This window comes from Lycium barbarum, chromosome 9, assembly GCF_019175385.1.
Source record: "Lycium barbarum isolate Lr01 chromosome 9, ASM1917538v2, whole genome shotgun sequence".
In the NCBI taxonomy this organism is placed as follows: domain Eukaryota; kingdom Viridiplantae; phylum Streptophyta; class Magnoliopsida; order Solanales; family Solanaceae; genus Lycium; species Lycium barbarum.
Window position 1 is genome coordinate 100,719,870 of NC_083345.1, and position 12,992 is coordinate 100,732,861.

Consider the following 12,992-nt stretch of genomic DNA (forward strand, 5'->3'; position numbering starts at 1 on the left):
TTTTTGTATCTTAACCCTTAGAAGTGCAAAGAACTTGATTTGAAAAGTATGGTAACTAACTTGATATCACGTGTTAAAATCCAAAAATAGTGTAAATAAAATCTTTTATTACCATAATTTAAATGGGTTAATTAAATTTGTTTTTAGTTTTATGTCCTTTTTATAAAAAAAAAAGTTCATTTTTACACATGCAATATATGAAAATAACACACAAAATTTGAAAACATCATTTTTTATATTCCAATAAGTGGCTACGGAAGATCATTTCCTCACGAAGGTTAATTACCATGTGATTCTTGAAGCGTGCCTCACCAATGTAGCTGAATAAAATTGCTTCAGTCAAAAGTGTCGTTTTGACATTTATGAATGATATGGTTTTGATGTGACAAAATATTAGAAAACTTCACAAGTAGCGAGACTAGTGCCCTTTTTGGCAAGGCACAACAATATCCTTTTTTTTTCTTTTTTTTTTTTTTAAATGTTGCAATATTTTTTTTCAAAACATAGCATATACAACACCCTGTGCGCGCACATGCATTATCAATGTATATACACTGGCAGTGGCGTATCTACCATTATAAATAGGGGTTCAACTTTCGACACGAAGTATAAATTTATATGTAAAATTATTAAAATTATAAAAAATATTAGATATGAACGCTACCCTAAAAATCTTAAAATTGAATCCACATAATTTAAATTCTGGATTCGCCTCTGTACACTAGTAATATATCAACAGCATGCGCACGATATAAGAATTGTACCTACAATTTAGGGATACGTATATCAATGAAGATATGATATAATAACAACAATGTCTTGTAATTATTTAAAAGTACCGCTATATAGTGTAATTATGGAGCATAATCAGTTATATTAGATAATTTTCCCGTAAAATATTACAATTTCTTCCTCAGACCCTTCTAATTGAAAATGCTTTGGGCCAAGCGCAAATTCGTAGTAGTGGGCTGGATGCCTAAATTGGAACTTCTTTCTCCCTTAAATTCCCCTCCTTACTAGGCTAAACGCTCCTCTCCATCTTTTTCTTTGGTAAAAAATTCTAAAGGATTTCCTTCTCTCACGCAATCAAATTGTATGTTTTTCTTTTTCTTGTGCTCTTTCTCACTCCATTATATTTCTTTCTTTGACCAAACCTCTTGTCCTTATGAAAAACAAAACTATTTTTTTACCGGTAGGAATCTTTCATACAATATTTGTGTGCATTCAATTTTCACTGTCTTCTTTTCGTATTTTAATAAAAAAAACAAACTAAAAAATAACACTTGAAAATTACTCTTGTATGCTAAAGGTACTTTATTTTTGAACTCATGATGTTAATTCGGACTGTGGTAAACAAAAACAGATGCACAATTATTCATTTGTGTGCATGGTTTGACTTACCTTGTTTCCTTTTTTTTATTTTTTTTTTACATAATAACTATTAGTTGAATGACTATTTGAAAAATCTAACTCTTGTTTTTTATTTTGTTTTTATGAATGCAGAATTCGCAGGAATATAATGGCAAAGACAAAAGTTTCGATAGGAGTAAGATTCATCATCTTTGCTACAACGTTAGCAGCTGCACTTACCATGTTGAATAGCAGACAAACGGTTCACATAAAAGATGGATACACTTTTTTAGCATCTTACGAGGATTCTTACAATGGATACACTTTTAAACCAACATACAAGGATTGGAGCAGCTTCCAGTAAGAATTTTCACCTCTCAAAACTCATATCATATGTTTATATATTTCTTAATTACATTTTTGGACCACTCAAAATATAGGTTTTTTATATTAAGTATACATACACATGTAATATACATGTTGTATACACAAAATATACATATAATGCACATATGTATATTTTGGCTAGCTCCAGTAATTAATATCAGCCGACGGGCCAAAAATGAAAAACAAATCCTTTTAGTTTCCTCTATATTTGAGTTTGAAATTGAAGTTCCGTGCACCGTCAGTGTAAAAACAATCAGGTTACATACAAGGCAATTAGCGATAAATTGATAACCTGGTAAAAATAGCAATTTTTTGTGTTCTTGCGAGTTAAACTACATTGATAGTGTAAATAACTTAAATACTAAGTTATACAGATAGTTGAACCCATCATATTAATATAGTTACCATTTTTATCATAATAGCAATTAATGTTAATTATGAGATTTACTTTTAATTACCTAATAAATGATTTAAGTGTATAAATATTCTCTTATATTGTTAGCGTATAGATCTTTAACTGATTAGCTTACATATAAACTTTGATGTAACAGATATATATTTTGTAAACATAAATTTTTTCCTTATGTTTGGATCGGACATGTGTGCATATGACTTATGACCATATATATAGTGTTTAATAACATGAAAGTCAAAGAGCAAAAATATACTATTAAATATTATCAAGATCAAGAGAAGGTAAGAAATTATTACTTTCCTTATTTAGTTTGCAATTTTTAAGGAAATATTGTTCAGCAAGTAAAATTACCATGCACATTTTTTATATACTCCTAGCTAGTCAATATATATATTATTTTCAAAATATTTTACTTCATAACAAAAAGTACTCATTACTCAAATTTTAAATAAATTTCAGGTCTTGTTACAGATGAGCTTTTAATTAACAACTTTATAATAATTTTGGTTATCAGGTTCTTTATAGTAGTGAACTTTCTTGGAGCTGCTTACAACCTTCTTGTTATAATTCTTCCTAATGGGAGTCTTCTATGGAAGTTGGTCGTTGTTCTTGATATGGTAATGGACTTATATCTCTTATTTACAGGTTTTTTCTCCTATGAAAAAATAGAGTTAAGATTAAAAAAATGTTTCACATATTAGTGTAAAAATATTAATTAATCAACTTATTTAAAAGATAAGTATAGGTAGCTCTATTTAAAAAGCATTGATTGATAATAAAAAAATAAATGGTAAGTAACCTGCGAGGTAAAATTATATTTTCAGTGTAATTTGTTCTTATTTTTATTTTATTTTATTTTATTAGTGTATACAACTTAAATTCATTATTTAAGTTATCTAACAATGTAATAAATTTTGTGTTTACTATGTATAACAGATCACGTATGGTTTATTTTAGGTTATCAATCAATGCTACTCCATTAAATAGAGTTAACTTGTAATTACCTTTTAAGTAATGTAATCAAATAAATAATTCTTAGGCGAAAATCACTTACGCATACCACTTTTGTGAAACTCAAAAGTTCCATCTTTTATTTGAAAACTTAGAAAGACCATATGTATTACTTAATATTATTAACAGTACGTAATAGAAATAATTAAAATTTTATGGGAAATTCTTAACCTTCTATATCTCTGTTTGTGCCTTTTTCTCACCTTTTCCCGTTGTTTTTTTTTTTTTCTTTTTCCATTTAACTTCCTCCTATTTTTGCTTGTATATTTAATAAGAAATACATCTTTTAATAGTTTACTTTTCAGAATTTAATCCTCAAAAGTCTATATTGCTCAATCTCTAGTTAAAAGAGTATATATTTACTGCGGCTTTTGGAAAATTATGAATAAGAGTGTTTGGTGACAAAAGTTATTTTCTAAGGGAATTTTTTCTACGAATAAATTTTTCTTGAAAATTATTTTTTGTTGTTTGGTTGGTAAATGAAAAATATTCTTTGGAAAAAAGCAATGTCTAAGATTTATAATAACATTACCAAATCGGGGAATGTTTTTAGTACGAAAGATAGTAATAACAATGTCTGAGTGTTAGTTGGACAAAATAAACGTGTGCTGTAATTTGTTTGACAAAATTCTCTTAACTCTTCAAGATTTTTAATTAAATAAATACACCAATAACTATATTAACATATCATCATGCATTCAACCCTTTAGCTGAAATACACCTTTATATTAATTCTTTCTCCATAATTAAATCTTCTATTATTCCTAATTATGTTTTAATCTCTAGGTTATTGCAATGATACTTGTTGCAAGTTGTGCTGCAGCATTAGAGACTTACTCTCTTCTCAAGAATGGAAATATTCAATCAAGCTGGCAACCCATTTGCCGTTTTGTTCCAATTTTCTGCTCAAAAGTATTAGGAGCTATTGTCACATCCATTTGTGGATTATTCACAAATACCTTACTTATCTTTTATTCTTTTCATATTATCTTCAACCCTCTGCTAATCAAAAGTGATGATGACAATTAGAGGAAAGGTTTTTTTTTTTTTTTTTGCTTTATTCATTCATTAGTATTGGTGTGCTATAGTGGACTATAAGAGAGGTTTCTTTCTTTTTTCTTTTGATAGGCTTATCTTTATTCTTGATCTTTTAGTAATTTAAGCGCTATATTGTTGACATAAATATACGAATATTCTTTAGGGTTGGGCATAAATATCGAAAACCGAAAAAACGAATCGAATCGAATCGAAACTTCAACAAACCGAACCGAATCGAATCGAAACTTCAACAAACCGAACCGAACCGAACTAGTTTGGTTCGGTGTTTGGTGTCCACCGTATAAAAACCGAAACCGAAATAGCCGAACCGAAGTTTGATAAAACCGAACCAAAAAATCGAACGCGCACCGAAATTTAATACATTACCAAAAAAATAAATTAAAATAGTCCAGGCCCATTAAGTTTAAAGCAAAAAAAACCCAATTGTAATAAGTCCTCTTTTGCATTTGTATCCCTAATTTTGCACTTCAATTGAGAAAATCAAATATCCTTAACAAAGAAAGGTAACTAGGATGTGTCTTTAGGATTAATGTATGTCCTTTATTTGTTTTCTTAATTATTCTTACGGTATGTATATAACACCTAGTAATCCTATATCATAATTATAGTTTTCTGTTCTTGTGTATCCTGTTTGTTTGATTTTGATTTCAATTTATCAGTTTTATGTTTTATTGCTTTTGAGAATATAAATTAGTGTCAATGGAATCGCTTCTAATATTATATCAAAAAAATCGAATTGAAAAAACCGAAACCGAACCGAACCGAACCGAACTTTAAAAAATCGAAACCGAAAGAACCGAACTTTAAAAAATCGAAACCGAAAGAACCAAACTGAACTAGTTTGGTTCGGTGTTCGGTGTCCACCTTCAAAAAACCGAACCCGAAATAGCCAAATCGAAGTTTGATAAAACCGAACCGAAAAACCGAACGCCCACCCCTAATATTCTTTTATTCATTTATGTTGTGTTTTTTGTTTTAGTCCGTAAATGCATAATAGTATATGCATTTTTATTTTTAAAACTAAAACTAATAGTATATGTATGACGTAGGTAATAATTGACTTTTTTGGTGCGAGGTGTCGATATATTAGTTGTTGAATCCTAAACGCAATTTCTAAGTGAGATGATATAGATTTTTCCATATTAAATAAAGCTGATTCAAATATGGTAAATGCTTTTCATATAACCGATGATCCAGTTGTCATTAGTATCTTGTATGACTCCTCCTACGCCCCCGTGTCTGGGTTACCTATTGAGGAACCGTACGCGTTCAATTTGTAGTCAATTATAGTGAGGTCCCACCGCAATGGGGCGCATCGCAGTCACCTAGGCGACCATACAGACTGAGGTAAAAAGATCATTATTTTTCATAGGAATGTCCAGATAAAAAAAAATTTGAAGTGTTGAAAACTAGACATGAAGAACTTTAATTTGATACTTTATACAAAGTATGTAAGTTGAGAGTATTGACCATTTGAAGATATTGTTTGCCGCTAAAAATGGTTTCTAGCTAACAATTAAATTTGTATAGAGTTAAAGACAAGCGAATAGTATCCGATCAAAGTCTTTTATCTTGTGGTCAAACCGTGAAACGTAAACTAAAACAAATATATAATTGGCGTAGAATAAACGAGACAAAATAATAAATCAAGTAGGAAGCTTGTGATATTTATTTGCTCAATAGGGTTACAAAGTGAGGGCGACAAAGATGAGATCACCTCCTACTTCTAGAAGGTTTCCTTTATGGATGAAGACCTTAGATTTTTCAATGTGAAAGTATACGTGAAATGACTACTCTACAATCTCCCCTTCAACAGGGGTGCAAGGCTCAAGGTTGATGACATTCACTCAGGAAAGTAGGTGAGACTGCCTTCCAACTGGAAAACGAAACTATGGCCGGGGAGAGAAGATCAGGTGGCAATGGTATTGCTCGCCCACGGAGCCACTCTTACCACATAAGTTGTGTAACATTTATTGAGTTTTTATCTTCTGAACTGAACTTTTACTCCTCTTGACATAGGTTATCTAGTGTGTGGGTCTCTGTGTTGCTATGAAATACATTATGCAGCATAAGTTGTTATAAGGGTTACACAACTTATGCCAGGGAAGACATAATGTATTTCATAGCCGCCCGACATAAGTAAGTTATGCCGAGCGGGGGTAAAACTTTTGGGATATTGTGATGCGAAAATATAAATTTTTGTGGGGTGAAAAAGTTATGTAAGTTGTTGACACCTAATTTTCACCTCATAAAACGCGTATTTTAATTTTCAAATTTTCCTAGTCCAAGACAGAGTAAGGATTCCCTTAAAAAAAAAATTAAAAATTTTAAAATCCCGAGAAAATTGCAAGGATTGACGTTTAATTATTATTTTCCTAAAAAAATAACAATTACAAGAAATTACGAGTTATTTAATTTCATAAATATAATTCAAAAAGAAAATACATGTCTTGCTCCGTCTAGTTCGGGAAAATTGTTAATCAAGACGACGTATGAACTATGACTTATTTCTGACTGCATTTTTCACATTCTTAAATATCCTCCGGGACTATATCAATATTAGTCTCGTTTTGAAGCTAATATTTTAAATTTGTGAGTTTTAAATTTTAAATTAGTCTAAATAACTATTTTATTGAGTTACATATGTTATTTATATTACTTGATCATTATTTGGTTTAAATTGAGGGAGGGGTAATTTAAAACTTTTAAAACTGGTGGGGGGGGGGGGGGGGGGGGGAGGTTTAAAAAAATAAAAGGGTGGAAGTTTATTAAACACCCGCCCACTCTTATTTTCCATTCACCTGACTCCTCTTCTCATCTTTCAAGAGAAATGGCGACGCCTTTTAGGGTTCTGCTATCCAGTCTAATTAACAACGTTTACTGTTGTACACAGGATTTTTGAGGGTTTCTGTCCTCTATCGTGTTTTCTTATGGTTGCCAGGTTTATTTTCACACAACTCGTTTGTTTTGATCTTGATTTTGACTTGAATAGGGCTTGGGATGTTACTCGGGTCTTTTCACGTGCGTAGCAGCCATGGGCAAGGCTTTGAGCCTCTAGTCAACTTGTGCACTACTCACAAAATGTGAAGGACCTAGGGTAATTTCCCATAGGTCCCTTCCAAAAATCGAGTACTAGGTTTGGGGATTCTTCTCTTTTTGGGTACGATTGTACCGTTAAAAACGTTGCATTTTGTTTTATTAGATGACTAGGTGTACTATTCTATTTTCGGCTGATTTATTTGAATTTTAGGATACACAGTTTGTTGTATTATGTGATTTAGTGTTTATTTTTTATTGGATACAGTACGAATTAGTACAAAATTGTGGGATATCCATTTGGTTTTTACTGAATTTGAATTAGTAGGGTTTTGAATTGGGGGGGGGGGGGGATTCGGAAAAAACCTAGAACCTTCTATTTTTTGATCCCCACCCCCAATCTGTGCTATAAAATAGAAGAGTTTGTCGCCATTTTTAGGGGACCTTGTTTTTTGAAAAATTTATGAGAAGGAAAAGAGGTCTTAAATTCCTATTATTAGAATCCTATTGAAAAACCAAGAACACTATAGATATATTACTGAAATACTACAATATACTTACATTATACATATATTATCCGAAATATTCTACAAGATATTATAAAAATTCAAAAAGCAAAGGTTGTTTTTTCAAAAGGAATCTTAGGTGTTGATATTGAAGTGTTGATCCAATCCCTCCTTTTTTATCTTTAGGTTGCCCTATAAGAAGGTAAAATTATATTTTTTTTCCTGCTCACTTCATACTCATTTTAGTTTTCTTTTATGCATTTAACTTAATTATAGTTCCCTTGATTGATGTTCTAAGCCCGTATCTGTTAGAACTTAGTATGAATGTTGGCTTAGGTGTGTTTTGTGTGGATATAAAGGTTTTTTTTTCTTGTTCACTGTTTCATTGATGTTTATCATGATTTTGGTTCTATAATACTAGCAATATAAGGTTCAAGTAAGTTTAAATGAGGAAGAAAGGCTAGTTTTAGACTATAGCTTGTTTCCTTTAACATTTCAGAGTTTTATGAAGCTTTATTTGCCACCTTTTTATGTGTTTTATTGAATCCTTGAGGATTCTGTGTCCATTTTAGCCTCATACTAATTGTGTTGGGATCATTTGAAGTCATTAATCTCATGAATGCACTGGTTTTGAATAAAAATGAATATGTGATTGCTTATGGTTTAGGCTTTTTTGCTAAAATTGTTCCAAAGGATATAAGTAGACTTTTTCTCTTTGAATGATTATCAGGAAACCACCTAGCCTAGATGATGCTTTAAAATGGCTTGGAAATGATCACATGATAAAAATAGGTCCTAAAATGAATCTGAACCTTGATTTTTACTTTTAAAAGAGTCTATTGATACATATCTATCTAAACTGCTTGTTTGATTTAGTTTTAAGTGGACTTCCAGATATTGTTTGATTTTGGAAAAAAACTAATTTGAAACTGTTAAAATAGGCTCTAGACATTGTGAATTTGTTATATTGAGGCCTAAATGGATACTTGACTCATAATGATGTTGCTTGATTCTAAGACTATATTTTTTTTAAAAACAAATTTATCAGGAGGCAACGCTCCCTGATGTTTTTATTAATAAGAGTCAAGTTCAACAGCAAAAACAGAAAAGAAAAAAATTAAAAGATGCTAACTATCTTTGAGTAAGCATGCTCAAAGATAGTTTTACACTTTGCAACCAGAAAATAACTAGCAAACTGCTCCATATCTGGAATCAAATTGGCTGAATCTTTCTTGTTTTGATCCTCAGTGATTGAATTGTGCCTTGTCAATAATTAGTATCTTCTTTCCCAAAACTAGCAGTGATTCAAAGTTATTGTACTCAAGCTGATCCTCTACTTCAAATGCTGCATTTGCTAGGAAATCTACCAGTTTATTTCTTTCTCTAAATGTATGCACTACTTGGACGTGCAGTTGTTCCATTATATGCTATATTTGCTCCACTTTTTCCACAATTTGCCAAGGGACTTTCCAAACCTCTTGCAGTATGTTCTTCAAGACCAATGAGTCAGTTTCCAGTGTAATATGTTGTATGTTATGAGATAAACAATACTTCATAGCTTCCTGGACAGCTATTGTTTCTGCCATCATATTTGAGGCCATACCAATCTGCTTAGCCATCATATTGTTTCTGCCATCATATTTGGTACATTGGCTTGCCACCATAGAACAATGATCTGCTGCAAATGAAGACCTTCTATATTGAAACCTGCATAAGAAGCAAATTGTTTCCACAGCTTGAAAGCTATTGGAGAAGTTAGAAAAAGATGGGCCATGGTTTCCTGTTTATGCTCTTGACAACACCAGCATCTTGAGACAATATTGATTTGCATTCTCTTAAGGTTGTCATCAGTTGCTAAACACCTCTTCCAAACTCTCCATAAAAAGAAGCTTATTTTAATAGGCAGGCCCTTCAACCATATATATATTTGTAAGCTTCAAGACTGTCTTGCCTCAGTCTAGTTTCCTCCCATGCACTTTTGACTGTAAATTTTCCATTTGTTTCACCCATCCACCAAGCTTTGTCATTATTAACTTGAAGCAGCTTTGGACTAAGGGTATCTTGAATGTATTCCACAGTTTCTTCAGTAAGAAATTCCTGTAGTTTTAGCAAATTCCACTCCCCCTTAGATATAAATTCTTTTACCTCTATCTCCTCTTCAATGGCCAGATCATTGTCAACAAAGTACAAAACACCTTGTTTTGTCCAATTTTCAAACCAAAAGATAGAAGTACCTCCTTTCAATTGCCACCATATCTGATGTTCTACATCATCTCTCACTGCCACCAGTTTCTTCCAGACATTTGATGCTCCTTTGGCCTGTGCTATAACTGGATGCAACTTCTTGCAATACTTGTTTCCTATGAAAGCTCCCCATAAAGAAATGTTAGTTCTAAAATTCCACCAAAGTTGTACAAAAAGGGCTTTTGATATATCATGTAGTGATCTAAAGCCAAGACCACCTTCACCCTTTGGTAAACACATCTTATCCCAAGCTACCCAGTGCTTGCCTTTAACACCAGCAATATTAATCCAAAAGAACTTGGCAAAGATTTTATGTAATTGCTCTATAACACCTTTCAATGGATTCATTGCAGACAACAAATATACTGGCATTGTCTGTAGAACATGTGCAATCAATATGTACCTTCCACCAAATGACAGTAGCCTGTTTTCTCAAGACATTACTCTATTCATCACCTTCTTTATCAAGTTTTCATAATAGATAATTTTCCTTCTACCATAAAATACAGGACATCCCAGATAAGTAAAAGGAAAAGAGCCTTTCCTCGTACCAGTTTTCCTTCTAATTCTGCCAACCACAGCAGCTGGAACCTTCTCATGTACATAGAAGGAACTCTTATCATTGTTAACTAGCTGACCAGATGTCTTCTCATAGTCCCTCAAAATCTTCATCATCTTCTCTAGGACACAGGATCACCTGAGCAAAAAAGTGTGGTATCATCAGCATATGATAAATGGTTAATCTGAGGGCTCCATTTTGGCATGCCTTATCCTTTAAAAGCAGTATCTTCATGTAGACTATTCATGTTTCTGGTCAAGACTTCAGCTGCTATGATAAAGAGAGTTAGTGACAAGGGATCACCTTGCTTCAAACCTCTAGTAGAGTGAAAAAAACCATAAGATTGACCATTTACTAGAACTGAGTACCAATTATTTGAGACCAATCTCCACACCATGTCTACGATCACCTCTAAGAAGCCAAATTGCCTCAGAACCTTTGTTAGAAAGATCCATGACACCCTATCATAAGCCTTAGCCATGTCAAGCTTCACCACCACATTGTACAATTTGTTTCTCTTGTTAATGTCTATAATAATCTCTTGTTTCTAACAAAACATTCTCAACAATGCTTCTACCTTTTACAAAGCCAGTTTGAGTGTTAGAAATAATACCAGGCAGTACTGTCACAATCCTCTCATGCAAGACTTTGGATATGATTTTGTTAGCAAAAATACTAAGGCTTATTGGTCTCAAATTTGTAAATGTGTTGACCACTTCCTTCTTAGGAAGTAAGACAAGATTGGTGTGAGTTATGAATCTAGGTAGCTCTTGCCCACAGAAGACTGCTCTAACCATTTTAGAGACATCTTCCCCTATAATATGCCAACAGACCTGGAAAAAATGGCCTGAAAAACCATCAGGGCCACTTGTACTGTCACCATTAAGACCATAGACTGCTAGCTTGACCTCTTCATTACTAGGGAGTGCAATAAGTGACTCATTTTGTTCTTGAGTGATTTGAGCAGGAATCTTCTTCAACATCTCATAATCATTGCTTGTAACCTGCTCTCTAAACTGATCCTGGTAAAACGAAACTGCTTCCTCCCCTATATCATCATTAGAAGAAATCCAATCCCCTTGACTGTTCTGGATCCTTTGCAATACCAGTTTCTTCCTCCTTCCTTTGACATAAGAGTGAAAGAACTAAGTATTTCTATCACCACATCTCATACCAGACTTTTGCTTCTAATATTCTTCTTCAAAATGCAAGTAGTTATTTAACTCAGCCTGAGCTTTGTGTAAATCTGTTCTATTCAACATGGAAGGATTTATTTCAAACTGCAGTTCCTTCACCTTGATAACATCTTCTATGGTTGAGATTTGCTGAAAAATATTGCCATATGTGTCCTTACTCAACTTTGCCAAAACCAGTTTCACCTTTTTCATTTTAGCCTGAAACTCAGTGAAAGGATTTGTTGCAAAATTCAAGCTCCAGTTATCTTGAACTAATTCTAAGAATTTTGAATGATGAGTCCAAAAGTTTAGGAACTTAAAAGGCTTAGCAACCACCTCGTCTTGACTATCACACACAACATGGAGAGGGGCATGATCTGATCCATTCCTTATAAGATGTGAGACTTCAGATGATGGGAAAAGATCCATGCACTCCTAATTTTCAAAAACTCTGTCAAGTCTTTTGAAAATGCAATCCTTTTCAGTTCTGCCATTACACCAAGTGTATCTACTACCAGAGAATTTCAATTCCATCAGACCACAGTCAACAATGAGCAAAGTCAGCAGTTTTAGACAAATGAACAGGAAGACCCCCTAGTTTCTCATCAGCTTTCAGAATTACATTAAGGTCTCCTCCTACAATCCATGGCCCTTGATTATTCAGTGAAATTTGAGTAATTGAGTCCCACAATTCCAATCTTTCTACAACAGTACATTTAGCATAGACAATTGTGATAAAAGCTTCTTGTTGCAAGTTGACATGAGTCATTTTAAGATTCACATGCTGCATTGAATCCATAATAATCTGAGCTTGCCAATCATCAGTCCAGAAAATCCAAATCTTCTCTGACACATTAACCATTGAATTATGGATTCCTATCCTTCTTCTATAACTTTCAACTTCGTGAGGCCTATGGACAGGTTCCATAAGCGCTATGACTGAATAGTGATGTATCCTATTAAGCTCAGTTAACCTCTCAACATAATTTTGAGTGTTGACTGATCTTATATTCCAAAATAGTACCTTATCAATCATTGATTATTGGGGGGTTTGGGTTTACTACTCCTTGTTGTTACCTGAAGTGGCACCATGTTGTTCTGCCTAGCTTTCTTTCCACCACTCTTCAATGTATGAATGTGTTTGGGTGATAAGTCCCTATCTCTAGCAATTTGATTGATGTTCTGATCCATAGTTTTTTCCTCCTGCAAATCTCTGAGCTGAGATAAAGATGTATCTCCCTCTACTGCAT

At 32.9% G+C, this 12,992-nt stretch overlaps 1 protein-coding gene across 1 annotated transcript; it reads left to right on the plus strand.

Annotated features, from left to right (window-relative positions):
• The first annotated feature begins 1,519 nt into the window (after positions 1–1,519).
• Positions 1,520–6,250, plus strand: LOC132612074 (CASP-like protein 1C1). The gene is made up of 4 exons (XM_060326417.1): positions 1,520–1,710; positions 2,667–2,769; positions 3,950–4,075; positions 6,242–6,250. The coding sequence occupies exons 1-4, from the start codon at positions 1,520–1,522 to the stop codon at positions 6,248–6,250; spliced, it is 429 nt and encodes a 142-aa protein (XP_060182400.1).
• Positions 6,251–12,992: the final 6,742 nt, after the last annotated feature.